The 27,632-nt window shown below is 39.7% G+C and overlaps 1 protein-coding gene across 2 annotated transcripts in view; it reads left to right on the top strand.

Moving 5' to 3' along the window:
- Positions 1 to 27,632, top strand: part of LOC105495743 (phosphatidylinositol transfer protein beta) — a 68,431-nt gene that overhangs the window by 26,733 nt on the left and 14,066 nt on the right. For both annotated transcript variants that reach the window (XM_011765472.2, XM_011765474.2), the window contains exon 8: positions 19,326 to 19,403. In XM_011765472.2, the coding sequence (XP_011763774.1) occupies positions 19,326 to 19,403 (78 nt within the window). The remainder of the gene's footprint in view (positions 1 to 19,325; positions 19,404 to 27,632) is intronic.

Genomic DNA, 27,632 nt, shown 5'->3' with positions numbered 1-27,632 from the left:
AGGTCAAACACTAAATGTCTGGTTTTGTTGTTGAAATTTGAAGGTAAACTTGCCTAAACAAAGGTCCCTGACCTTTTCTCAGAAGTCGCTGGGGTTGAGATTGCCAGCAGTGACCCAGTACCAGGCTGGGCCAACTCTGCTAGGGCCCCCTTCCTGCTTAGAAGTGTGAGCACTAATAAGGGACTTTTGTTCTAGAAGTTCTTAAATTTTAGTTTTGCTGTGATTTGAAGTTGTTTCAATTTTAGGGATCTTTTCACCTTTGACATTGTTAGAGAGTTTTTTAATCTGTAGAAATGAAATGATATCTGTTATGCCCTTTTATTTCTCTTGGTATTGTTTACAGCTAAGATTTACTATATGTGAAAGAATGATGGGAAGAGAAGTAATTGGCAGTAATGAGTGAGTCAGTTAATGACTAGGTCAGGACAGCTTACAAGCCTGGAGCTGCCCATCACTAAAATACCAAGCAGCAGTATGCCACACCAGGATCGGGTGCCCTGGGGAAGGCATTCCCATTATGTTGTTGGTGTTTGAAAATGCTATAATGACCAAACAAAATGGCTGGACTGACTCAGACTTATGGTCCATAGGTTTGCAGTCTATGTTGTTCACCAGCAGAGTACAAGATACCTTTGGTTTTGCTGGAGGCATAAAAATTCTTTGTTCCTGTCCTCAGGCGAAAATGGGCAGTGTTTACAGGCATGAATGCTGGTGGAAAGAGCAGTGTAAGGGCAGATTGCACAAGAACCCTGGAGGCGCTGGTTCCCATCCCCTCCACCTCAGCACAGACTTCAGAGAGGAGAGGAGGCACTGGATGCATGACAGCAGCACTTGAGATAGGTGCTCCAGGTGGAAGGCACCGCACATGCAAAGGCTGAGTAGGTAGTTCTATGTGTGAAAATGGTGATGTTTGGGGTGGATAGCTAGTGAAAAAGACTGGATTGAGCCCAAGTGAGGAGGATCTGTGTTGCGAGGCATGGAGCTTTGACTAAGAACATACATTCTGAAACTAGGTGGGCTTCAGATTTCCATTCTGAGACTCTGCCACCTGCTGGCTATTTAATCTTGGACAGGTTGGTTAGCCTCTCTTTGCCTGTATTATCTGGTGTAAAATGAGAGTAATTATCTTATAGGATTAAATAGGATCACTTAGAGTATATTAGTCTGTTTTCACACTGCTGTACAGATACTACCCAAGGCTGGGTAATTTATAATGGAAAGAGGTTTAATTCACTCACAGTTCTGCATGACTGGGAAGGCCTTGGGAAACTTACAATCATGGTGGAACGGGAATCAGGCACATTTTACATGGCGGCAGGAGAGAGAGGAGGAGGAAGGAGGAACTCCTAAACAGATCTTGTGAGAACTCACTCACTGTCACCAGAACAGAATGGGAGAAACTGCCCCCGATGATCCAATCACCTCCCTTCCTTGACACATGGGGATTACAGGTCCCTCCATTGACATGTGGTAATTACAATTTGAGATGATATTTGGGTGGTAACACAGAGCCAAATTATATCATAGAGCCAGTGCGTAGTTCAGTAAATGCTAGCCGTAATTGTCATTATTAGCTCCAGTTGTACAAGAGTTCTGAGAGTCTGTGTTCACACCAAGCATTGTTTGGGGACTAACCACAACCTGCATATATGTGGTTTTTTGATGTTCATAGCTCCTATTTCCCATTATGTTTTAGAGATTAGTAAGATATAAATTTATTTTAAAGTTTATTGAATTTGCAGGAACTATTTTTTATTGGGATAAAATACACATAACGTAAAATTTACCCTTTTAACCATTTTTAAATGTGCAGTTCAGTGGCATTTAGTACATTAACAATGTCCTGCAACCATTACCACTGTCTAGCTGCAAAATGTTTTCATCACCCCAGAAGGACACCCTGTACTCATGAACAGTCATTCCCTGATTCTCCTTCCCCCAACCTTTGGCAACTGCTAACCTGTTTTCTGTCTCTTGGGATTTTCCTATTCTGGATATTTCATATAAATAGAATCATGCAACGCATGGCCTCCGGTGGCTGGCTTCTTTCTTGTGCTTTGCATTTATTTACAAGATTCATCTTTATAATATGTGTCAGTACTTCATTCCTTTCTGTGGCTAAATAATATTCCAGTGTATGGATAGACCACATTTTGTTCATGCATTCATCTGGGTTTTTTTTGTTATTGTTGTTTTGAGACGGAGTCTTGCTCTGTCGCCCAGGCTGGAGTGCAGTGGCACGATCTTGGCTCACTGCGTGCTCCGCCTCCGGGGTTCATGCCATTCTCCTGCCTCATCCTCCCGAGTAGCTGGGACTACAGGCGCCCGCCACCAAGCCCAGATAACTTTTTGTATTTTTAGTAGAGATGGAGTTTCACCATGTTAGCCAGGATGGTCTAGATCTCTGACCTTGTGATCCTCCTGCCTCGGCCTCCCAAAGTGCTGGGATTACACGCGTGAGCCACTGCGCCCGGCCTCATGCATTCATCTGTTGATGGACATTTGGGTTTTTTCTACCTCTTGGCTGTTGTGACTAGTGCTACTGTAAACCTTTGTGTCACAGGAGCTTTTTGTCTAATGTGCTCTCTTAGTTGGGGATAATTAAAGAACTGATATGTAAGGATTATCAGACCTTTTGATGTGGGAAAAAAAATAATTCCAGTATGCACATTTCTCTGTTACAAAAAGAAAGGGAAAGGAGCTTTTTGGTGCAAAGGTGCCCTTGACAGTTTTTAAGCATAGAGCAGAGCATTGAGCTTCCAGGGTTGGGGTGGGGTGGGGGGTGGGGCGGTGTTGAAGGCCAGTATGGGTGGTGGCAGGAGAGCTAGGACCAAAACCCCATTTCAGGGAGGAGGTGACTGTGAAATCTAGTGGTGCAGGGACCCTGGGTCTGCTCTTTTCTTCTGCACATCCTTGTCTGTCCACTTTTCCAGGCATTGACAGCTGCCCCTACACTCTTATCCCTTTAAGTTCCATTCCATTGTTTTGGCCTTGACTAGTTAGAGTTTTAGGGTTAGCTTTTATCCCAAACACCTGGACCACCTGGAGGTCATTACTTCTTACCAGATCCAATTTGGTTTTCTGTTGAGTTAATTTGTTCATATCATTCTGCCCTGTTAGGTAATTTTGTCACTTGAATATTCTAGTCTACAGTGTAGAGAAAAGGCAGAACACATTTACAGTTCTAAAATGGTAATGTTGTCATAGCAATCAATAGTACTGAATGCCTGTGCTGTGTGTACCAGTGCTGTGCATACAGCACTGTGGTAACTGTTGAGGATTTGTATAGCACCCACAAGAGACTTACAGTCTTAGCAAGAAAAGCCCAGTACAATAAAGTAGTTAACAAGTGGCAGAGGCTTATAGCATGGTCTAAAGTGCTATAGGATTTCAGAAAGAGAACAGACGATCTGTAAGAACGCAAAGCTGAAAAGGCTGAAGGGAAGACTCCTGACATGAGGATGTGTAGAGTTTTGATGAGTGGAACAATCATTACACTTTTTCCTCTTAAACTCGTTGCTCTGACACATTATACGCTTATTTCATTTTTCTCTCTCCCTTCCAAGTAGAAATTAAACCTCAGAGTGAAGAGTCTTTGTAACCTTAGCCCATGTCTCCCCAGATCCTATAACGCTGTCTGAAATATAGTAGGTACTCAGTGAATTCCTGTTAATAAATGAATTCATAGGCAAGCAGAATAGAAATTAAGGTGCAGGTGCACCATCTGACATTGAATTGGAGTAGTTTTTCGAGCTGAAGGGAACCTTAGCTACCTAGGCCTCCTTGCATTTAGACTGTGCTTCACATAATCCTAAGAGTTTCTTGCCCCCCTCCTCCCTCAGGTTATCAGGATGGAGCAACTAGAATAAGGGGTTGAGTTCCTTCGTGTTCTCCTCTGCCAGCGCAGTTGTGCTTGCTTGTCATTAGTCTTGACTGTAAGATTTACTTTGAACACAGTTCTGCAGCTACTTAAAGTTTGATTTCAGGGCTAACCTCCTGAAGCCCAGATAAGCTAGTAATTCTCATGATCACTTAGCTAATGCCAAAAGTGGAAATCCCGATTCTCAGATCAGCTGACTGATTCTTCCCTAGCTCAGGCCTTGCCGGGGCAGTCACTCTTCGAGCTGCCACTTGAGCATTCTCTTCCTCTCCTCACACTGCTCTGCCACGGACCATACCCTGTGCTTTCCTGTTCCAATGCACTGCTTGTTCTCGTCTCCTTTCTGGGACTCCTTTCTCTCTGTCCAACGTTGACGTGTCCTTCAGGATGTAGGTAGGTCGGAGCTTGCCTGCTCCAGGGAGATTTCTCTCAAGTTGGAATCAGTCTTCCTGTCTGCTGAATTTCAGAAGCTTTTGCTCATTTCATTGGTGTGTTTTGTTCTCTTTGTTTAGCAACCTGTTCTCTTTTTACAGAGTAGGCCCTTCATAAATATCGGTCAGATGAACCTGATGAGCTTGAGAATAATGAGGAAACTAAACACTATGAGCCAAGAGTTTGTACTGGAATACAAAATCAATTTGATGTCCTTTTGATAACATCTGGGTTGGCAAGGGATGAGGAAGCAGGCACTCCCATACATTGCCTGTGGGAATATAAATTGGTAGAACTGGTACTAGCCTAGCAGAATTACAAGTGCACGTAGCCTGTTGACCCAGCGAAATTCTGCTTCTGGGAATTGACTCTACCCTCTGTAAAGTGACAGGTGTATAAACCTAAGATCAGAAGTCTAAGTGTTGCTTTATCAATCGGGAACTGATTAAGAACATTATGGCACACTCATATGATGGAGTTCAGTGCAGTCATTAAAAGGGAGTGAACCCTATTTGCACTGATGGAGAATCCTTTTCAAGATAACCTGGAGAGAGAAAGACGAAGAAGTATGTATAATATGCTTCCATTTGTTATATTAAAAAGGAGAAAAATATGTTTGCTTAGTTATGTATGGATTATCAAGAAGAATGCATAAGATGCTGTTAATAGTGATTTCCCTTAGGAAAGGAATGGGATGGAAGAGTTGAGGTCTGACAGAGATGTGTGCAGTGGATCAGGGGATAAACTCCTCTCACCAACTGTATGTTTTTTGTTGCTGCATAACAGATCACTACATATTTAGTGGCCGGGTAATGTGACCTGATTAGTTTGATTAATAAGGGAATGGCCTACCATTACCTTTGCCACAGTCTGTGACTTAGAAGCAAGTTAGAGGTTCCGCTTGCACTTAATGGGAGGGTGACTTATGGCGGGGAGGGGTTCACTTTAGAATGCATCTGCCATACCAGCAGTCAATGTTTAGTGCCTAAAACTTGCTCCTTAAGGATTGGAGTGACACTAGAATTGAGAACTTAGTAACTGTGAATAGGCCAGCAAGTGGGTGTGGGATTGGGTGGGGGTGGAGCTGCACCCCATGGATTGGGTTGCCTGTTAGACCTGGGGAGGTGAGGTGGGTGGGGATATTGGGGCAGAATCTCCTTCCTAGATTTGCTGAGTGTGCCTTGTTCCAGGGATCAGAGGACAGCTTGTGGAGGCTTAGGTTGTGGGGAATGGTTAATGACCAGATCCAGATCCTACCCCTTCAGTCAGCCCCAGCTCTTATCCTGCACCTCAGCTGGGAGCCTGACTCTCTTGCTTTGTAAACAGGGAATGATCCCCTTTCACGAGACCACCATCATGTCTGGGCCTATGGTAGGAGACTGTGTCTAGAACCTGCGTTTTTCTCAACACTATTTTTATGACCCAAGGGCAGCACCTTCTGAATGGGAGATCATGTGACTACTGGGAATGCATGTTCCTCTATTGCACCTGTGTTTAGTGGTAACACCTCACATGCAGAATCTGGTTACCTATGCAGTTGTGAATATCCAGAAGTTAAGTGAATCACTGTCTATAGTCTTACCCAATTTAAAAGTTCATGATTTGACCTTTTCTCCCTTAAGTGAATGTGTTGGTGGTGATTTGGAAAAAGAAAATTAGGAAGACCTTCTGAAAGTATAGTCATCCTCAAAGTTTGTACTGTGGCACCTTGACTCCTGGAGGTTTTTGTCTTAGTCTGATTTAATCAGTGATTTTTCATTCTGTACTTAATGACCTCTGGTTTTTCTTGAGTGAGCTAATTTAGAAAAAAAACCAAGTTAAATGGTTGAGTTTCTTTCATATTACTTGCTTTTAAAAAGAAAGAAAACAGCAGCATTATTAAATTTGAGTGAATCAGTAGGCAAGTCCTCAGAGTCAGGACAAACATGAAATAGTTTCATGTTTTCATCTTGGAGCACAGCTGTTTGGTTTCCTTGCTGTGTTGTAGAAACCAAGAATTTGAAACTCCACCTGGTGGGGGCTTTCTGTCACTGCAGGTGAATTTAATACAAATGCAGCCCCAAATATTTTAATTCAGAGTGATTGTTGATTTCTCTTAAGATTTAACTTTCTCAGCTAGATTGTCAGGTGACTTGTATACCGCTCTTATAGATTTGCTGTCTTTGGTAATGTTTATGAACTATACTTCCCCATGCAGAGAAGAGATGTGATTTGACTCGTGGCGTAACTGAATACTTGGGTGGATGCTTTGACATGTTTACATAATTGGAGGGTGACATTGTCACAGTAACTCTAGGAACAAGGATTTGTTTTAAAAATCTGTCAGTGTGACCCAGGGTCACAGAGTCGTTTGCTACAGAAATCATATGTATTTAAATGTATGGGCCATTAGGCTTTTTGTTGATGACTTGTGGGAAGTCTGTATATGACTATTGCTTTAGCCACTGTTCTGTGTAATTTTCTAGAAGCTTCATCACTTCCTGATGAAACAAGCCAAGTAGTCTGGAATTTCTGCATAATATTCTCACTTAATATCTTTTTTCCTTTAGAATGTATCTACCTACCGTAGGAAACGGATTTCCTGTTTCAAGAGAAAGTGGCATTGTAGCGAAGTGTTATTAAGGTGTTATATCCTTTAAGAAGGAAGAGTCCTTCTGCCTGTCATCCCAGCGGTCACAGAGTACACCATGCTCCAGCAGGACACACCTCACACTCTCTCCATCCTCAGACCCACTTGTTTTAAACCCAGGCATCACTTCTAAAAGTCTTCCTCAATAAGCTAGATGCCTTTTGGTGGTCAGGATTGTACTATACTCATCATTTCTGTGTCCAGGACCTAGCAAGATGCAGGATGCATGGCGTGGAGTAAGCTCTTCCATAAAGGTTTGGTAGATCAGATGTTTTTTCTCTCTAGTATTAAAAAAAAAAGAAGAAGAAAAGGCTTTTTGGAGGAGTTGAAGTTTTTATTGTTCAAATAGTAAATGAAAAAATAAAATGCTACTTTAATTCTTTCTTTAGTAATTCTAGATAAGATATATATTATGTGCCTTAAATTCTAAAAATTTTGGCCAGACACAGTGGCTCACGCCTGCAATTCCAGCATTTTGAGAGGCTGAGGCAGGAGGATTGCTTGAGTTCAGGAGTTCGAGGCTGCAGTGAGCTATGATCATGCCACTGTACTCCAGCCTGGGCGACAGACTGTCTCAAGAAAATAAAATTTCTGAATATTGTTTCTAAATGAGCAAATACCATTTTGGTCAGATTGAAAAGTGTTTTGGTTAGATCAAATTGTAGTAAGAGCCAGGAGTATCCAGCATAAAACACCGCAGTGTAAGTTTTAAAGTTTTTTAATTTCTAAAGTTGTCTCTGATACACAACCACTGTAAAAAGCTTAGGATTCCTTAAATGTCCTGATGAAATGCACATGCATATCTTCAGCACATTTCCAGAATATACACAAATGAGTCAGTTGACATCTGCTTCTGCTTTTTTTTTTAAGGTATAAATTTGAATCTGGCTCTTTTTAATCATCTCCAGCACTTTGTCTAAGTAGCTTTCCATGATTTGTATACAAAAGTCACTTCCCGGGAGAGGAAGACTCTTTAAAGTGTAAGCCGAAGTATACACATGATTAACATCAGAGAGACCTTCGTTTTTGGAAGTAATTTGAAAGAAAATGAGCATGGTTTAGGAAAAAAAAGAAATTGGAACCACATTTTTAGATATTTATGTGTAACAAGAAAGGATTGTATCAGCCTTCCTCTATAGTACATACTATGTGACTTTGTTTGTATAATTTTCAAGGTACTTTTTAAGTAGAAACAGTGTTTAATTCAAAATTTTAAGGCTTACATACCTAAAAGTGATGCATCTTAACATCTGAGTGTTTTTTACGTGTTAAAAATGAGGAAATATTAATGATATAAAAGCATTAAATTGTTTGGGAGTTGTAGTTTAAAAATCTGGATCTATTTAATATTAAAATGAAGCAAATTTAAAAGAGAGAATGAAATTTTTCCCCTCATCTTTCAGCATGTTTGAGTGTAATGCTTCAATTCATGGTGAAATTTTTCCTAAATGAGATGGTTCAAGATCAAGCATTAGCATTGTGTGACCACAGTGCCCTGACCATAGCATTTCAGCATCGATGTTCCTGAAAGGAAGAGACACAAGCTAGAAACTCGTGTGCCATATTGGTTTTGGGTCACAGAATGTGCAGCGTATGCTCTGATTGATAGGGAACTTCCCTGCAGTGTAGGAGGGGCCCCTGTTCTGTGGGCTACACAGTAAGTTTGTTGTGTTCTTAAGATAAAGCTCAGATTTCATTCATATCATGTCCATCTTTTTGTCCTTTTTAACTTCACCCTAATTGTTACTCTCATGTGCCTCTTCCTTACCTGCCCATGAATATAATTTCCACTGTCATATTTACCCAAAATCTCCATCCTTTTTTCTGGTACCTTTCCTTATTTGCAAATGTCCCCCCCTAGGGGGTAATGGGGACACAATTATGGGCTTCAAGGGTGCTACATCCCTTCTGCAGCCCTCCTGCCTGCCCCAGGCAGCCAGCCTTCCCTCCCTACACTGTGGTCCTTGGATTGTTGCTGCTGTTGAGACTCTGGACCAGTCTGCAACATCTCTTTCCAGCAGAAACACTTCGTGCAAGCAGCTTTTTCAGCATCAGCTTCTGTGGCAAAGCTGTGGGTCCACTCACTAGTCACATTTTTTTCCTTAATACCCCAGAGGATGCAGGCACTCCCAAGTGGGAGGATGAGGCTGCTGATAATCAGCTCAGCCTCCTTTGCAACACCTCTGCTGAGTCCAGCTCACTCACACCTCCCCTGTCCTGTCCCCAGTTTGGTCTCCTTTGGAGACCACGGTCATTAGGCAGGTCTGTACGTGCATGAGTCGGAGTTGTGGGCTGGGTCTGTCCACTAGTCCAGTTCTCTGAAGATTGCATGGAAGTTAAGAGGTGTTTCTTTTTAGAGCTCCTGAGGATCGCTGGGGAGCATTTTTGGCTAACTTCAGAGCTTGCCTGTCAAAGCCTTTATTAGGACTCAAGCCAAAACCCTGAGTCCCTTTGCATTCAAGTGTGGTCTGCCCACAGGCAGCTTATTAGAAATGCAAATTTGTTGCCCCCTCCCTGTTTAGAATCTTTGGAGTAGAGCTCAGGGCTTTTCTGGCCCTCCAGGCAATTCCTGCGCATGCCCACCTTTGAGAAGCTGCATTCTAGTATACATTATTAATGGTGAAGATTGTAGCGCAGGCACTCTTCTAGGATTTTGGAAGCAGAAGGAATCTCAGTTGGAGGCCATGCATGGTCCAACAGTGTTCCCCTCAGCCTTTATTTATACTGTTAAAGAATTTGTAGCCCAGGGAACTGCTGTAACTCTTCAGCCATGTAAGCAGTGGAAGGGGAGCCAGGACTCTAATGCAGAGCTGCTGATTTTATTTTTGTCATTCTAGAACAACTTTTTGCTATATGATGTTTCTTCCTTTGCAATATGTTAAGAGCATTCTTAATTTACTTGAAGGAAATAGGCAGCACCTGTTCTTCCATCTGTCTTCTCTAGTCCCCTGAAACCTCAGTTTTTATCAGTAGTCTTGGTCACCTCCTCCCACGACTGCTGACCTCTGATGTATTTTGAAGTTCGCATATGTGCAATAGAGTAAAAGGATTGGACACCCAAAGATTTGTTTTGGTGTGGGTACTTACAGGGAACACCACTCATACGTTTTCTCATTTGTTCATTTAATAAACATTTATTGAAACTTACTATTTGTTCCGTGTTGCTATGGTAAATCTTTCTCCAGTTAAAGGAACAATTGTATCTGTCTAAAGAGAGTGTGAGATTCTTTATCACGGACATGCTAAAGTGTGTCAAAGTGACTTACAAGTTCCAACTGTTGGTTGTGTAGTATGTGAGTGCTCCTTCACCAGAGGGTTTTTTTTCCTTACAGCTGATACAGACCAGCGCTGGGCACCAGGCTGCAGCCATAGTCAAAGTTCAAAGACTAATCAGAGCCACGAGTTTTGGAGTTTTGCAATTTACTAAATGAACAGCCATTTTAATTGCTTGTCAAAGGACTATAATGGGATTGTTGGGCTCATCTAAACTGTTTCTGAGCAGCTTGTAGAAGTCTCAGGTGAATCTTTTTAAGGATTGTGATGTCAAAGAAAATGAATTGGTTTTTAAAGTTTGTACTTTTTGCTTGTTCTTTATTTGGTGAGTATGTCTTGGTGGGAAGAACAGTGTCCTGTTTTAGTTGAGGGCAGGAATATACTAAGCCAGTACCTGTTTTTTTGAAATACCAGTTGCCTTTGGGAATGAACATAAATGATTTGCTTTTCTGTACATTAGTTCTTTTTACTTTGAACATACCATTCCATTGTTTGAGTTTTTTAGTGAGCAACCTGACACTTCTTAATTGTTTTTATTGTTTAAAAAAAAGGTATTTTGCTCTTTTTAAACATATTATTTTCTAAAAGTTGGCAAACTGATGAAACTGGGTTTAATTTATTTGGATTGAATCTTAGGGGCATGTAAGTTTTGGTCACACCTTAAGCAGTGCTTGTTTCTTGTGCTCTCAGAAGGATTTGGTATATCTTTTGATCATTCAGGCTCTGAGACAGTGCCCAGGTGTTGTATATTTGAGTAGATAGTCTTGGTAACACCTGCTTTACTGCACTGTCTTTAGAAAAACTTTGTAATTGCACTCTCTAAATAATCTTTATAATATTAAAACTTTTTTCTTTTCAAAATTAAAAAGAATGATGGAACATGACCAGAAAGAGTTAAATATTGGTAGAAGCCATGTGAAGTGGTTAATATTTGTAAGGTTTTGAGCTACAAAAATGACATTTTCTTATGGGTCAACCTAATACATCCTCCAAATTAATTTTTGGTAGATGATACCCTAAATGGTCAGCAGTCCTTTTGGTTCTCTCTCACAGCTTTCAAGAAACTCCTGTGTTTTAGATGTTACATTTGTTCCAACTGCTGCTGCTTATTTCCTAAGAAGGGCTTTCTGCTTCTTGGAGCTGTGCAGTGGCTACCCAGCTCTTTAGACTGAAAAGAGCTTTTGTTTATTAGAAGTCTGTGGCTGAGATCCAGGCAGTCCTAGGCGGGCCTATGGTTGCCAAATGCTGCTTTGGCTGTTTTCTTCGGCATGAACAGACACACACTTGATCTCGGTAGAGTACCATGTCCTTTTGCTGTTAAAATGAACCTAGACATTCATTTCTGTCTTAAAAATGTGTTACTTATCACTAAGGTATGTGATCCAAAAACTCTTTATTAAAGTGTGTGCATACTAAAAACATGAGAATTGTGACCCAACTCCTAACTCGAGATGAATGCATGTGATAGTAGCTTTCCTGAACTTAGGGGGAAAGCACCTCAAATACGCGTTTTGAGGTAGCAGTGATTTTGCTTATGCTTAAGAAATTTCTGTTTGTCAAACGCTTGTCTCATCTCGCCTTTACTGCACTGTGAAACAGACTGTTGTCAAGGTCTTTTGTAGTAAGTTAGATATTTTTTCCCCCATCTTCAAAGAAGATGTAAATAAATGTAGGCATGGTTTCTATTAAAAAGAAATGTGAAAATGTTTCCTACATTATTCTGCTGCCTTACATGGTCACACACTTTCAGATCATTTCCAGTAGTAGATTTAGAGAATGACCGCTATATTTGAAGGCATGGTTGGAGAGCAGTGCCCTCTTGTGGGAAAACAACATATTGCTTATGTGGTGCTTGCTTTAAACATTAGCAAGGATTTTAAAATTTTATTAACTGGGTGCAGTGGCTCACGCCTGTAATCCCAGCACTTTGGGAGGCTGAGGCAGGCAGATGACCTAAGTTGGGAGTTTGAGACCATCCTGACCAACATGGAGAAACCCCGTCTCTACTAAAAATGCAAAATTAGCTGAGTGTGGTGGCACATTCCTGTAATCCCAGCTACTCGGGAAGCTGAGGCAGGAGAATCGCTTGAACCAGGGAGGCTGAAGTTGCAGTGAGCCGAGATCACGTCATTGCACTCTAGCCTGGACAACAAGAGCAAAACTCTGTCTCAAAAAAAAAAAAAAAAAAAAAAAATCGGTATGTACAAGCATGTTTTGTACAAAATGCTTTTTCACTAGAACTCATTATTAATTTAAGGTTTATTCCTAATTTCTTCCATGTTTTAAAAGTAAAAAGGGCAGGGAGGGTAACGAGATGATGGGGGTGTGAATAGGATTTGCTTTAGTTCCTTGGGTGGGGGATGAAATTCTCTGAGAGGCAGAAAATGTTTTTGAGCAGCTCATGGCAGATATTTTTAAAGAAATAAGTATAAACAGCTCCAAGTCAAGTTTTTAAAGTGCATTTCTTATAAAAGCCCCTTTTCAGCATTTCTTATAAATCCCCTTTTCAGTGTAAACTCTTTTTTAGGGAAGGCTCTCTAGGCTGAGAGGGAGGAAGCATCCCTTCAGGTACTTGAGTCTAATCAAATGGTAGAGTATAAATCACATTTTTGCAATAAAGGATCATGATTGGCTTTGGTGTCAGACAGGCGGCATCTGAGTCCTGGCTCTTCTGCTAAGCGATGGTGGACTCTGGCAAAGAATTTCACTTCCCTGCCCCTAGTGGTGGTGATAGTCCAGTACCTTTTTTTCAAGTTTTTGAGCCTTAACTGGAAGAATGTGGGGGCCTGCCACATAAGTGTGTGCTTCAAAATGGTAGCAGAAATGATTTTGTTTATTGGATTTTGTTCTTACTGTAAAAAAGTGTTTACTTTTTTTCATATTTTAACTTTTTCATATTTAATATTTGTTAATTGAATGCTAATGAATTAAATGGAATCTTGGGACTTAGAAGCTGAAGGCCAAATCATGAACTAACATTTAGAGTGAGAGAGGGCTCACTTTGAATTTCTAATAGGGTGTTTTCCCCCATTTCAGTTTTAGGAAATTGATACAATTTGGTCAGTGATTTACTATCATTTCAGGAAACATGCATTTTTGTAAGTAAAACTTTTTTAAACGTATCACTTACATTTCAGGTATATGCAGTATAATTTTAAAATATGTAATGTTTAACAAGTACCTTTATGGAATCAACTTGTTTGTTAAAACTCATTTCATTGGTGTATAGAGTTTGAAATACCTTCATTTTTAAGTGCTATAATATATAAACGTATACTAGTAATAAATACAATATTACAATAATAAATATATTGTATATTTGTGCATGAACTGCCCAAAGCAGTAACCCATCTCCCCTGAGGAGAGTGCTGGGGTGTAGCCCATGGGCAGCGGCTTAAGGCAGCTCACTAGCTCCTGTAGCTCTGGGCTATACAGGAATCTCAAGAGCTTGCTCCGTTGGGCCTCACTTTCCCATCTTATCTTGGAGCACAGCTATTTGGTTTCCTTGCTGTGTTGTAGGATATGGAGTGTGTCACATAGCCATCTGGTTGTAACTTTTTTTCAGGGCTGACATTCTGATTTCTTTCTCTATTAATTTGTATCCTTCCAAAGGCTTTAGGGGTCTGCCTTCATAAACATGACAATGTTGGTGATAAGGATAAGATCAGAAAGAATGGAGTGAGCGATTAGTTGTGCTGTAGCCTAGCAGTACTGTAGACGGAGCCACTTCATGTGGATCACAGTGGCAACACAGCATAGAGCTATTGACAACCCCTGCTACCCTCCCCACCACCCACATGCCAGGCTCACCCCCACCATCTGAGGACACTATGGAGGGTCTCTGTGAGATCAAAAAGATTACCAAAAAAAAGTGTGAAAGTATTCTGTTCAGGGGTATAGATTTGACTGCATTTCTCAGTTCTCAATACAGTTGTTTAAAATTCAGCTTTTAGGATTCATTGGTGGCAAGCCAGTAAGGTTTAATGAGAGGGCTGAATTATAGAATATTTTTTAATGCAGTTTTGTCCCTCTGAGGTACATTCAGTAACAGAAACTAGGCCAACAAGTTATTGACAATTAGTGGTCCTTTGGGAATCTGCTTTAATGAATAGATAAGAATGATTTGTAATTAGCATAATAATTATATGCAAATGAATGCTTCTGAATTGCTCTAAAACACTTCTGAACTGTTTAAAAAGCCCTCCTGAGATCTTGTTACTCTATTAATTTGTGTAGCAAATCTTTTTTTCATAGATCATGCAAAGATAAACTTCAGCCCAGCCCCTGTCCGAATGATTATGTATTCCAAGGTGGTAGGACCTGAATTAATGAGATTTACTTATACTATATTAATGGTACTCTGTGGGAACCTGAAAGGTTGAGGAGTCACTAGGGAGATGTAATTAAAAATAGAAAAGAAAGCTGCTTATTTGAAAATAACTGTTGAAATCAGTTTCTTAAACAAGTTAGTAAATGTTTCTCTTTACACCTCTGTTATTTGCTTTTGCAAAATTTAATGCAAACATTTTTTTTTAAATGGGCTTACTTACTCTTTGGAGTCTCGCTTGAATTTTGTCAGCTCGAGTTACTCGTTTGGCATTAGGGTCAACAGTGATAGGATCCAGGAGCTCATTTAGGTGCCCCAATACTGGAAAATTCAGGGCAGTGCTAATAAATGATGATTGTTATTTATCTTCATATTTAATTCAGCTTTATCCTCCATCCTGGGCTTTATTTTTAGGATGTGATTAGAGGAAATAAGCCTTGCTAAGTTGAGCTGCAATACCCATGCATTTAAACTTAATGATTATCTTTGAGCTATTTTAATAGACACCTAATTAATCATTTTATGCTAAAGGAAAGCATTTTATATAGCAGCCTGCAGGATCCTAATCTCTCTCTCAAGCTTTTGTGTTTACCCAGTAAAACACCCCCTCTCCACAGGGTGGAAAATAGGGGTTGATCTTTTATAAGCAGGTGCCAAGGAGTTGCTAATGCTTGTGGTTTGGGTACTCTTTTTCCTTAGTTTACACTTAGCCTCACCTCTGGTAACCCATGCTTGGTTATTTAAGCAGTTTCTGGTGTCTGGAGCTCATCTCAATTTTTCCACAAGCTGTCAAGAAACTCTACCAGCCTGCCCCCCACCTCCTACTCACTTCCCCATTCATAATTAGGAGTTAAATCTGGGCTCAGGGACATTTAGTTTGGCTCAGCACAGACAGATTTTGTACTTTCATTTTTGGGGGCAGCCACTATGCTCAAAGATTCATGAAACTAATATTCTTTGTATTCGAAATAAATCTGGTTTCTATTGAGAGTTTCTGTTGAGATCTGTAGTGAGCAACAGATGTACACCCAAGAGGTAGCACAACTTTTGTATTCCAGTGACAGAAAACAGTCATTTATAAGAAATTAATGAGTGTATTCTGTGGCTCCAGTGTGGAGCCTCAGTAATCCATTTATTTACTATATTATATTTTATTTTGTTCTCCAAAGGGTATCCTGCCTGTTTTTCTTAAATAAGAGTTTTCAATTAAATAGAGCTGTATTAACACTAATCTGAATATACCTTATGCTGATACCATTGTATTTTTTCGTTGTTCAGGCACTATTATGGGTGGAGCAAGTAGTGTCTAGGGATATTACACCTAACTTGATAATGATGGTTTTACTAAGCCCTTATCCTGGCCAGGCCTCTGGGCATTATACAGATAATTAAAATTGAATCATAAAAAATTTTAAACACAATGCATCTTAGCAATAAGATTTTTCTACTTTTAAACATGATTTTAAAACCCATTTTAAAAAATGCATTTCCTTAGCCTGGTGAATTTGCTCTCTTTTTTTCCCAAGGATTACAGAAAGTGCATAGCAAATTCAGCCTTCAGAATACCCAGGAGCTGAAGACTCAAGTAGGCTACAGCTGTCTTCACCCACAGTATTCTAAAAGAACTAATGAGATGAGAAGTCTGCAGCTGGTGGCAAGCACAATAAACCATGAGCCAAGGGCTTCTCTTCATCAGAGCCTCCCCTTTCCCCATGGGATCCCAAAGGAGACAGAATACTAACAAAGCCAGCAGGCTGTCTCATTCCACACTATTGCTCATTTGCAGCTATAATTGGTAGCTGAGGTTGCATTCTGTATGCTGAAACTGTCATACATGAAGGAATATATTTGTTCATTGTGATACGGACATAAATCGTTCAGTTTTCAGATATAGCAAGACCAAACTAGATACCCAACAGTGGAAATGTAGCAAAGAAGATATTGTTCAAAAAATTAGGTGTTTGTTGTGGAAATACAAAACTGAGGTTGTTAAAAAGCTACTTCCTGCTTCTTAATATCTTACCACTTAATTCAGCTGATTAAACATTTACATATTCTTCATATTCAAACTAATGTAAAACAGAAATTTCTAGGTTTTGACAAGATTCATTATTCTCATCTTTCAAGGTTAAAGTGCTATTGTTAATAATTGGGTTTTGTTATGTTTTCGGTATAATGTCTTTAATATTTTTCTGCTTTGTATTCAAGAGGAGAAAAAGCAGAGAGGGGAAGACTTCATTTCATATATACATGTGTATATGTGTATGATATTTTACATGCAGTTGTGCTTCATAGGAAAATCCACTTTGATATCTCTAGTGCTGCAGCTTCTTGGTATTTTTGAAACGTGGTTTGATTATCTGGCATTTGTTGACACCTTTTGCCATCATCCTGTGTGGTGTACGAGAATGTGCCCAGGACCAAGGCTAAGGAGGCTTGAGTTGAAGTGCTGGGGTAGTTGAGCCCTACCACGTCCTTATCAGACTGTGCTTTTAGCATCTTTCAAATGATGGAGCTTGGGTGGTCTTTACGGTTCATTTCACTTCTATGATTCTGTGAATCCATAGTTCAGATTTTTCTCCTCTTAAACATGATTTTACAATCCATTTTAAAAGTGCATTTCCTTTGCTGGTTTTGTTTGGTTTTGATTCTGACAGTAATTGTCTCCATTCTCTGTTGGCAGTTAACAGGTACTTCCTGGTGTTTGAGTTACCTGTTCTTTGTTTGCCTCTTTCTTTATCCTAACTAGACTGATTCTTTAGGAGCCAGAACTGTGTTGGTTCTCCTTTACTTCATCTGTTTCCTTGAATTACCTCTTATTAATAACATCTGGTGTGCTACCGTCTATATGATGGCTGTTCAATAACTAGATTTTGATTGAGGGAAATGATGCTGAAAGTGATTATTTGATACAATGTTAAATACTTTCAAGTTTTGAAAAAAAATGAGCTTGCTTTTAGGTTTTAATTCCAAGCCTCTGACCTAGAAGAAAATGTTTTATGGTGTTGCAGGTTCATTTATGTTAATAGAGTAGCTTATTTCTCATTGTAAATCCAGGTCTTGAAACCACCTGTACACACAGTTGATTCTTTTGTCAATCAGAAGTGGAGTTATTCATTTTTAGGATGAAGTTAAAAATTGAAGTTTAGGAACTCATACTTGCTGACAGTAACTGACCTTTCTGCTGCTCTGCCCAGACATAGGAAGTAAGTCCAGTTGTCCAGCTCCTTGCAGACTGTCCATCCCAGTTTGTCATTCCTGGGTAATGTTGATGCCTGTGGCTGTGCCACATTGCATGTTTTAAAGCATTAAGTCTCAGTATAGTGAGACCTATTTGCTTGTTTAATAATTTTAGGTTATTGTTGGTCCTTTTTGTAGACAACCTTTAGAGAGGCTTCAAGTTCTGGGTCACATATTTACACAGTTATCTTTCTTTAAAGTTTTGTTTTCTCTCTGAAATGAACATTTTTCTTTCCTCACATAATTTGTTTGTAACTTTCTCTTTAGGAATTATTAACATGGCATATGCACTTACTGAGTAACTGTTAAGTTTTGAGTGGCTGCTTCTCAACATGTTTGTTTGTTTTTGATTTGCGGAAAGTTCGTATTATACTGTAGAGCATGTTCAGTTCTTGCTTTTGCTTGTACTGCCCTTATCTCTAGAACAGTGATTTTAGTTAAGGTTTCATATCTGACATATCTGAACATTTTTCACTAAGTATGAGGTCTTTTCACAAATTCCGTAAAGGACCCCAGAGTCAGAAAATCTGCTCAAGAAGCCAGGGACTCTCCCCACCTCTCTTTCTTTGCAATGTTTTAAACTGACCAACTGACCATGGTCAAGTTACTGTTGTAAGTCTCTCTTATTATTGTTATTAATCTGGGCTCTAGCTCTTCAAAAGTAATTTTATCTTTTTTTCTGGAGAGAGAGAGAGAGAGAGAGAGAGAGAGTATGTGTGTGTGTGTGTATGTATAACGACAAGAGAACTTTTGTAAAGCAGGTAGATTTTAAAAGATTTTCTTTTTTCATTTCCTCCATTCTGTCAGGAAAAGGATATACTAAGGGAAACAATTTACACACACTAGAACCCTGAATAAAACCTTTATTTTAGAGCCGTTCCCCTGTGGTATATAACTGAGGCAGTCCCGTGACACCCCTCCCTTGCCTCCTTTGACAGTGGGGGGCTGACATGAGTGCACTCCTTTTGTGAGAAAGCCAAGCCGTGTGTACCCCAGGGCTCTCTGAACAAGGGTTTAGAGAAGCCAGTCACGAAATTGAGATGTCCACTACAGACCCAACTGTAGGAAGAGGTTGGGGGATGCTGCAGAATCCATAGTTCTGATTTTGTTCCCAGCCACAGTAGTTGCTCTGGCCAGCATTAACAGTCCAGTGTCATCATCTCCCTGTAGTGTCAAAACTGGGATGGGTATGTTTTATTCTTTGAATGTGATTATCCATTTATCAAAATACTTAAATTATTAAAAAACTGTTGGAAGGTTTGTTCTTGGAGACAGCTGTCCAGTAACCAGAGTGGATTACTAGTCCAAGACTTTTATTATTTCTTATTATGTAGTTATTTAGCCCAAGGTAAAAGTTTAATGCAAAGGAAACCAAACTGAAAACAATGGACAGGTCCTGAGTATTTTTCTACTTTTACACAAAAGCACAGTGAGTCTGATTGATTTCTGTCTTGTGTTTCGGTAGCTGCAAAGAGCTGTTCTGGCAAGGTTAAAGAATATTCTCTGGTTTTCTTCTCTGCCTCTGACTTTGTTTTGCTTTGCAGGACTACAAAGCTGATGAAGACCCAGCATTATTCCAGTCAGTCAAGACCAAGAGAGGCCCTTTGGGACCCAACTGGAAGGTACCGGATGCTGACCTTTCTGACAGGCATAGTCTTGGCAACAGAACACTTGACAGGTCCTGAGTCTTGAGGAGCTGGTGACGTTTAAGTGAAAAATAGAAATGGCACAAAAATAGTTTTATTTGCGATAAGGACTTACAGCCAGTTGCAGTTGGCCAGCAAATCTGTGCTGCATTAACAACTGAACAGAGCCAGACTGTCACTTTCAGCATAATGCTGCTCCAATAACTCTTAAAAGAGACAAGTGATTTAGTCTTTGGGGATTGTAATGTTCTCTTTTGAGACCTGAAGCAGTATAAAAATCCATGTTAAATGAAGGTCTCTAGTTTAAGTTTAGTCTTAGTAAAAACTGAACAAGTTCCCTTCACCCAAGCTCATATTCCTGGACTTTTAATAGTTATATTTTTGGAAAGCAGGACACGAGCGAGCAATTTTTGTGGCAAGTAGTTTTTGTTTTTGTTTTTTTGAGATGGAGTTTTGCTCTTGTTGCCCAGGCTGGGGTGCAGTGGCACAGTCTGGGCTCACTGCAGCCTCTGCCTCCTGGGTTCAAGTGATTCTTCTGCCTCAGCCTCCCAGGTAACTGGGATTACAGGCATATGCCACCATGCCTGGCTAATTCTGTATTTTTAATAGAGACGGGGTTTCTCTATGTTGGTCAGGCTGGTTTCAAACTACCGACTTCAAGTGATTCACCCACCTCGGCCTCCCAAAGTGCTGGGATTACAGGCGTGAACCACCACGCCCAGCCAGTAGTTGTTTTTAAATAAAGTGCACCCCTTTACTTTATTCATGGAAGTAAGGTAATGTCAAGGTAATAATTTAAATTGCTGTAGAAATAGAATGCATTTTAAAGACATCTGCTAAACTAAATGACAGATCCTTAAAGAAGTTTTAATGTGTTATTGGCAAGTTATTACAGCTAATTTGACAGAAGAAGAGCATAAAAACTTAAACATGCCCACAGCAGATTTTCTACTCACAGGGTCTTACTTGGTAACCAACCTTTCTGTGCTGAAGCCAGTCACAGGTCATCGATAAATGATGTCTAGATACTAGTTGTTGCATGCAGATAGAGGATTACTGTTAAAGCCCCACAGAGAGCTCATTGAGTGGTTCTTCATGGGTGTTAGACTGTTTTGTGGACCGTCTTGTGCATCAACTATAAGGAAAAAAGAGTTTAACTTTGGTTTATAAGAAATGATTCATAACTATCTTATTTTCACATTTGTTCTCTGGGTAGAGTGTAGTTCAAAATTCTCCCAGTTTTAATACTTAGCATGTTAGGCCAATCTTGCGTTACTATAAAGAACCTGAGATTGGGTAATATATAAAGAAAAGAGACTTGGGCCAGGCATGGTGGCTCACGCCTATAATCCCAGTACTTTGGGAGGCTGAGGCCCTGGGGTGGATCACCTGAGGTCAGGAGTTCAAGACCAACCTGGGCAACATGGTGAAACCCCATCTCTACTAAAAATACAAAAATTAGCTGGGCGCGGTGGTGCTTGCGTTTAATCCCAGCTACTCAGGAGGCTGAGGCAGGAGAATCACTTGAACCGGGGAGGCAGAGCTTGCAGTGAGCCGAGATTGCAACATTGCACTCCAGCCTGGGCGACAGAGCGAGACTCCCTCTCAAAAAAAAAAAAAAAGAGGTTTAATTGGCTTACAGTTCTGCACACTGTACAGGAAGCATAGTGCTGGTATCTGCTTTTGGGGAGCCTTCAGAAAGCTTACATTCATGGTAGACAAAGGAGGAGCAGACGTCTCACATGGCGGAAGTGGGGCAGGGAAGTGTGCCAGGCACTTTTATACAACCAGATCTCATGTGAACTCAGAATGAGAGCTCACTTATCACCAAGGGGATGGCTGAAGCCATTCATGAAGGATCTGCACTCATGATCCAAACACCTGTTAGAGGCTTTACCTCTAACATTAGGGATTTGCATTTCAACATTGGGGATTGCATTTCAGCATGATATTTGCGCAGGGACAAATTTCCAATCTATACTACCCAGAAAGTGATGTATACCACTTATAAATTAACAAATTCAGCCTGCTTGATGTAAATTTGCTTTAATGGATTTAGAAAATGTCCCCACCCTTTTCCAGATTTCTAGCTTCAGACTTTAGAACTCAATCTTAGTTGGAGGGGAAGCCCTTTGAGATTTCACACTGGTCTTCTAAACAAGAACACCATGCCAAAGAGCAGCCCAGATGGTGGCTACCTCCACTGGCGCTGTAACTTCTGAAAAAGTACGTCTTATTCCAATGCATAGTAGCTCTAGCTGACAATACTTTTTCAGGGAGTAAAGGGGTATGAGGTTGAGACCCAGAGGTGAATTAAATATTGTATTTTCTTGAAATAAACATTAGAAGACAATGCTACATTATGTGGTGGGCTTTATGTTTGGACTCAAATCCTTCCTGTAGGAACTCCTAACTGATTTTATAACAGGCAGCAAAAGTAGTTTGATACTATGAGTTGTGCCAATTTCTAACTTTTTAGGAACTTGGAATATATACCATGTCTGGCCTGATTTTTAACTGATACGGCTTTGTCTTTTATTATTGACTAATGATTGAAATTCTATAATAGGTTTAATTCTTAGAAATAATGTGAATTTTATATTTCTGCAGGTTGCAGAACTGCAGTTTTTTTTCCATTTTCACCCCTGTGTTAAACAGTAACTTATTAGGCTGGTAGGGTGCTGGTCGTTTCTGCCCATTTGCCGGTTGATTGTTCATTTTATCCAGATGATGGTGGATCCAGCTACTCTTATAAATTGAGCTACTGCCTGACTGAATTTATGTGAATTACTGTGATCTCAGAAATAACTAGTGCAGTCAAGAATAACTAATAATAATTAAGCCATCCACTCGCTGCTGTGGAGGGAAATAAAGAGTAAGAAGATAGCTGATAATATGGCATACAGGAAATTAGGAACCTTTGGACTTGATCTTACCAGTGTCTTCTGTAAACATGTTTAGCAGGCCCTCTTTGCCAATTACTGTCCTGGTGGAGGCACTGAGGGTAGCACTAGGGAACGATAATAGTTGGAAATGTTTATACTTCTGAAATTCAAGGAAGTAATAGGGAACAAACATATAATAATTATGGCTTAAAGGAAGAAGAAATCTTATTGTGGACCCACTTACCCAGGGTTGTGTGGAAGAATGTTCTTATAGAAGAGCTGCCTGGTAGTTCCACGGTCTCTCTCTCAAAAGGCCTCCGTGAGCCATTCCCACACTTACCCTTCAGCAGAAACCTGCCTTACCAGTACGAATTCCAAAGTCTATTTGAAGCTAAATGCAAATCCCATGATGTCTTTGAAACTTTTCCTTATTTGTCTGATGGTGATATTTTCCCTCTGAATTATTGCAGTATTTACTTCCTGTCTGCACCAGACTGACTAGGGGAAAATAAACTTTTCCTTGGTACCAGGTTCTGTACAAGGTTACATTTAATCTTTACAACCTTTGTGTGGTGTAAGTTCAGCTGCTTTATTTTATATAGTTGAGAAACTTGGGCAGAGAAACACACGTAATAGTTGTAGGAGAAACAGCACAACATCTGCCATTTCTGGAACACCTGATTCAGTGCTAGTTATAGCAGTGTGTAAGGTATGGAGATGTAGCAGGTTTTAACTCTTAATCCAGTGACTCCTAGATCACCGTTCTGTACCTTTTATGCCCTGTTGCATCATTGGCAATTGTGTGACTCCCTATTCATGGTATTTGCCAGAATTTGATAATTTCTGTTACACTAGTGGTACGTTTTCAATGGTCAGGGAATCTGTAAGTGTCAGAGGCACTAAAGGAGATCCATTAAAAAGCCATTGGGAATCTACACAAGTTGCAACTTAACGCTCACTCTGAGCCTTGATTTCCACATCTCCAAAATGGAGATGATTTTAGTAACTACCAGAAGGTAGTTGTAAAGACTGGGTGAAATAATGTTAAGTTCTCAGCACAGAAGAAGTGCATAATCAGTGTTAACCGTTATCATTGTCATCATGCTTTTGTCTTTCGTCTCTTGGGGTTGCTGAGATCTATAAATGTGACCCTGTATTTATGACACGTAATTCTTATCTGTCTAGTGTCCAGAGAGTTCCCCTCATTCTAGAATGTGTTCCCCTCATTTTGGTATCTAGGGATTGTTAAACACATCCGGGTTCACGTGTCTTTACCCCTCATGGTTATATATGTTTAATGAGTGATTTTATTTGGTTATCCATAAAGTAGAGAGCCACACGGTTTAGAGAGGATTCACTAGCATGGGATGATGAGGTTGCTAAGGAATATATTTTCATATTTTCCACATTTGTTAAGAGTACAGACAATTTTTTTAGCCTATGATGTGATACATATCTTTTATTTTTAAAAAACTACAAACCCAGAGATGCAGGCCTCAGTTGTATATTTATTTTCCCTCTGAAGAAAGAATTTTTAAAATCTGAGTGCATGAATTATATTTTTGTTACTTAGGATTCAGCACTTGATGAAGTGACTGTGTGCATAGTAATAGGAAAGCGATTTATAACCTGATTAAGAATTTTGCTTCAAGGCAGAATTGTACATTTCTGATGGATGTAAATGTCTTGCTTCTCTATAGCACTGTGTGCACGTGTGTGTGTGTGTGTGTGTGTGTGTGTGTGTGTGTACCTGTTTCCATTTGTTTTTAGCTTTTCAGTTTCCCTTCTCTGATTTGAGTGAGGAATTGTCATTTTAACAGATTGAAACACTACCTTTGAAGATTGTGGTTTCATTTTTATCCCATGGCAAGGCCTCATTTCTTCCTTCATTTAAGCCAGACATCTCTTGAAGATTTAAGCTTCTGTGTCTACAAATACATGATAGTTAATAATTAGGCCTCTAAAGGTCTTTGTAGGAGGCTTTGTCAAAGCGTCTCTGCCTTATAGGGCTTGATGTGTCTCGGAAGTCTCAGCCAGAGCTCTGAACTTCGGAATATATAAGGGGATCCGGTCAAATAAATAAGTTGATCCAGAAATTATGGTGGTTTTTAAATTATCTTTATGTACATGTTCTTTCTCATCATAAAGGCATGCCCCATTTGTCTTTTGTGTTAACTCTAGCCTGAGCTAATGCTCCGCAGTCAGAGCTTGGCTGTTCAGATTTTCATACTGTTTAGCTCCTCAGTCAGCTTTAGACTCATTCTAGAACAGCTGTAGAGGCCATTCTGGATCCTTCATGCCAGTGGAGGGAAACCATATTTGTGCATGATAGAGATGTTAATTTGTTTCATGCCATGCTACCAAGATTTCTTTCTTTTTCTACCCCATGTCTGAAAAGATGGTGATACACTTGGTGTCCGTGACCTAAGATAAGGAAACTGCAAAATTTTTTTGGCCAGGGATAGGAGGAGTAGAAGTGAGTGATGAGGGAAAAGTTGAAATTCAGATGTGGAAATCTCTTTTGAGATAGAGTGGCAGGAAAGCCACCCAGAGACTCATGTGGCTTATGAGCAGTGTTTTTTACTTGGTAGCCGCCCTAGTGGAAAGACTGGGAGGTGCTCTCTTGTTTCTTAGCCTCAACATGTCTGTGAGATCCAGGGAGGATACAAAGCATTTGAAAACATGTTCCCTCCCTGTAATCTCACATTTGAAACCCCATAGTGGGTGGCATAAAGAGGCTTAGTAATTAGTTTCTGGTTAGACCACATTTTGGATTATGTATAATAAAGCAGACCTTCAAGCATGGCTGAGTTTTTTTTAATATCTAGTTTGATGACTACATTTTTAATTTGATTTTTAAAATAAATATATAGCACATAGTATGTACTAATTATGTTAACTCCTATAGAGGATACCAAAAAAAAAAAAAGCTTTTCCATGTCTTTAAGAAGCTAAGTGCTCTAAGAGCAAAACTAATTAATTCTAACCTTATCTTGGCTATGGAATGTCTCTGTTCTCAGGCAGAGTTAAAGGATTCAGGCACAGATGAATGAATGTCTTATTCAAGTTCAAGAAGTGATTTGGCAGTGTGAGCTTCTTGCAGAGATTCTTCCAGACACTTCCAGAAACAGTTTTCTTCATGAGTTTCATTTGAAGGTGAACTTGGGGTTTTGCTTAAAAATAGTGTCACTCCTGGAGTTATCAGACACAAGCATGAAGCATATAACATAGTCCTCTTTAGTGAAATGGGTGTGAGCCACACAAAAAATTAGGTTTGGAGGAACATGGAAAATGTGACTGATTATCCTCTCACAGGCAGTAAGTTTTCCTGTCTGGATCTTATTTCGCCTATTTTTGTGAAATTAGATTAACCTACAATTAGTTCAGTCTTTTTTAACTCACATTTAGTCTCACGTTTACTTCTTCCATTTAATATTTTCCATTTGCCCCACCAGATGGGACTCCTCCACCTTTGAATGCCACTAGAGTCTTGCCGATGACCTTCTCATGGCTCCCGGTGTGTCTTGGGTTAGGGCAGTGCTTTATGTATTCCCTCTGTCTTCCTTCCCCCCACTTCCTCCATCTCCTGTTGTTCACACTGAATTTTAAACGATAGGCTTTGTGTCTGACTTACCTTGATACAGGTCAGTGCCAAGCAGAGAGGTTTGCTCATAGTAGGGGCTTGTAAGTATTTGCTAGATTCAAGTTAACTACCTTAAACCAAATAAAAATCAAGTAAATGTTGGACTTCCCATGTATTTACAGAAATATAATGTCCAATGTAAGTCTGTCAAAATGGCTACTAAAATAAATGGTTACCTAAATAAAGTTTAGGTTACCTAAATAGAGAGAATAGCTGAGTTGGGGAATGGGGATCTGCTTGAAATTTCAGTACATAGACGTCAGATACATTTCATAATCTTGTGTTGATATTTACTGATGCACACACACTGGCAGCACTCCCAGCAGTGCATTTATTTTTAACTTTCTTGGTGAAATCTGGGTTGGAAACTTAACATCACAAAATCAGCAGCTGAAATTAAGCATTCACATTCCCTTAAATTGAAAAATGAAAATATGAAGACAGTTATGAGCCTTATAGAAACTGCTGTGTCTTTGCAAAGTGTTAATTCTGGTTCAGTGTAGCATATACCTATTCCATCTTCATCCCAACACAGTTTTAAATAGGAAAAAGTATGTGTAAAGTTGACAAATCTCATGAAACTGAGGGGACTGTATTTTTAGAAAATACATTTCCAGAATGCCTTTGGATTCTTTTTAAAAAATGTTAAATCTCTTTTACGTTTGTTTATATTTGTTTGTCACAGATTTGAGAAACTAGTTCTTGTGGATAACATGTACTGATTGCTCACTCTTCCAGTTAAACACACTGTGTTTTGTTTAGTTACATTGTGTGCCTCTAGTATACATTACTCCCCCTAAGACCTCATCCACATACCTTAGAGTAACCTAATATGTGTTGTTAAATTAAAAACATGACTTGGGCTTGGGAGTTTCATTTACAGTTAGAAACATGAAATGTAAGGAATTCAGTGAATATACAAACTATTTAAATACAATTTTGGAAACATTTCACAACTAGTGCTTACTATATTACCGATGAAATTTAAATTACATAGCGATGAGTCATAATTTGAGGTTCTTGTTAGCCCATGACGTTCATCTTGTAGAACTTTTGATTGTTCTCTTTGTAATCAACCATTCTTTACCCTTTTAAGTTGTCCTTTTAAATTTTCATGCTTTATGTAAAACTCAGCAAAATCATTTTATCTACTTTCAAGTTAGGAAAGAGTTAACTGTTTTGCCTTAGAGGAGGAAATGTTAGGTTTGGGCTGGATTGGAGTTGTGTGTTAAAGATCTTAATTCAGATTTTGGTTTTATTTGCTTTGGGGTTGTTTTTTAGCCAATGAAGAAGAAAGAATCAGAAAACTTTATTTAAAACTTTTATTTTAGGTTTAGGGGGTACATGTGAAGGTTAGTTATGTAGGTAAACACATGTCACGGGGATTTGTTGTACATAGTATTTCTCACCCCCGCTGGTACCCAATAGTTATCTTTTTTGTTCCTCTCCCTCCTTTCACCCTCCCCACAACATTTTTATTTTTTAAAGTCAGAGAGGAAGCTTTGTCTTGCCCCAGGCTGTGAACCTCTTGAGAGCTGGGCAGAGACTTCTGGAACTTCTGTGGGTCTTGTGGATTCTAGAACATTGCTCTGAGTGTGGGGTCCCAAATATTTGCCCCTTTGAGATTTTTCACATTTTGAAGGTTACACATTTCTTCACTAGAATGTTGCTGATGCC

This window comes from Macaca nemestrina, chromosome 15 (genome assembly GCF_043159975.1).
Source record: "Macaca nemestrina isolate mMacNem1 chromosome 15, mMacNem.hap1, whole genome shotgun sequence".
In the NCBI taxonomy this organism is placed as follows: Eukaryota; Metazoa; Chordata; class Mammalia; order Primates; family Cercopithecidae; genus Macaca; species Macaca nemestrina.
This window is presented reverse-complemented; position numbering and strand designations above follow the sequence as displayed.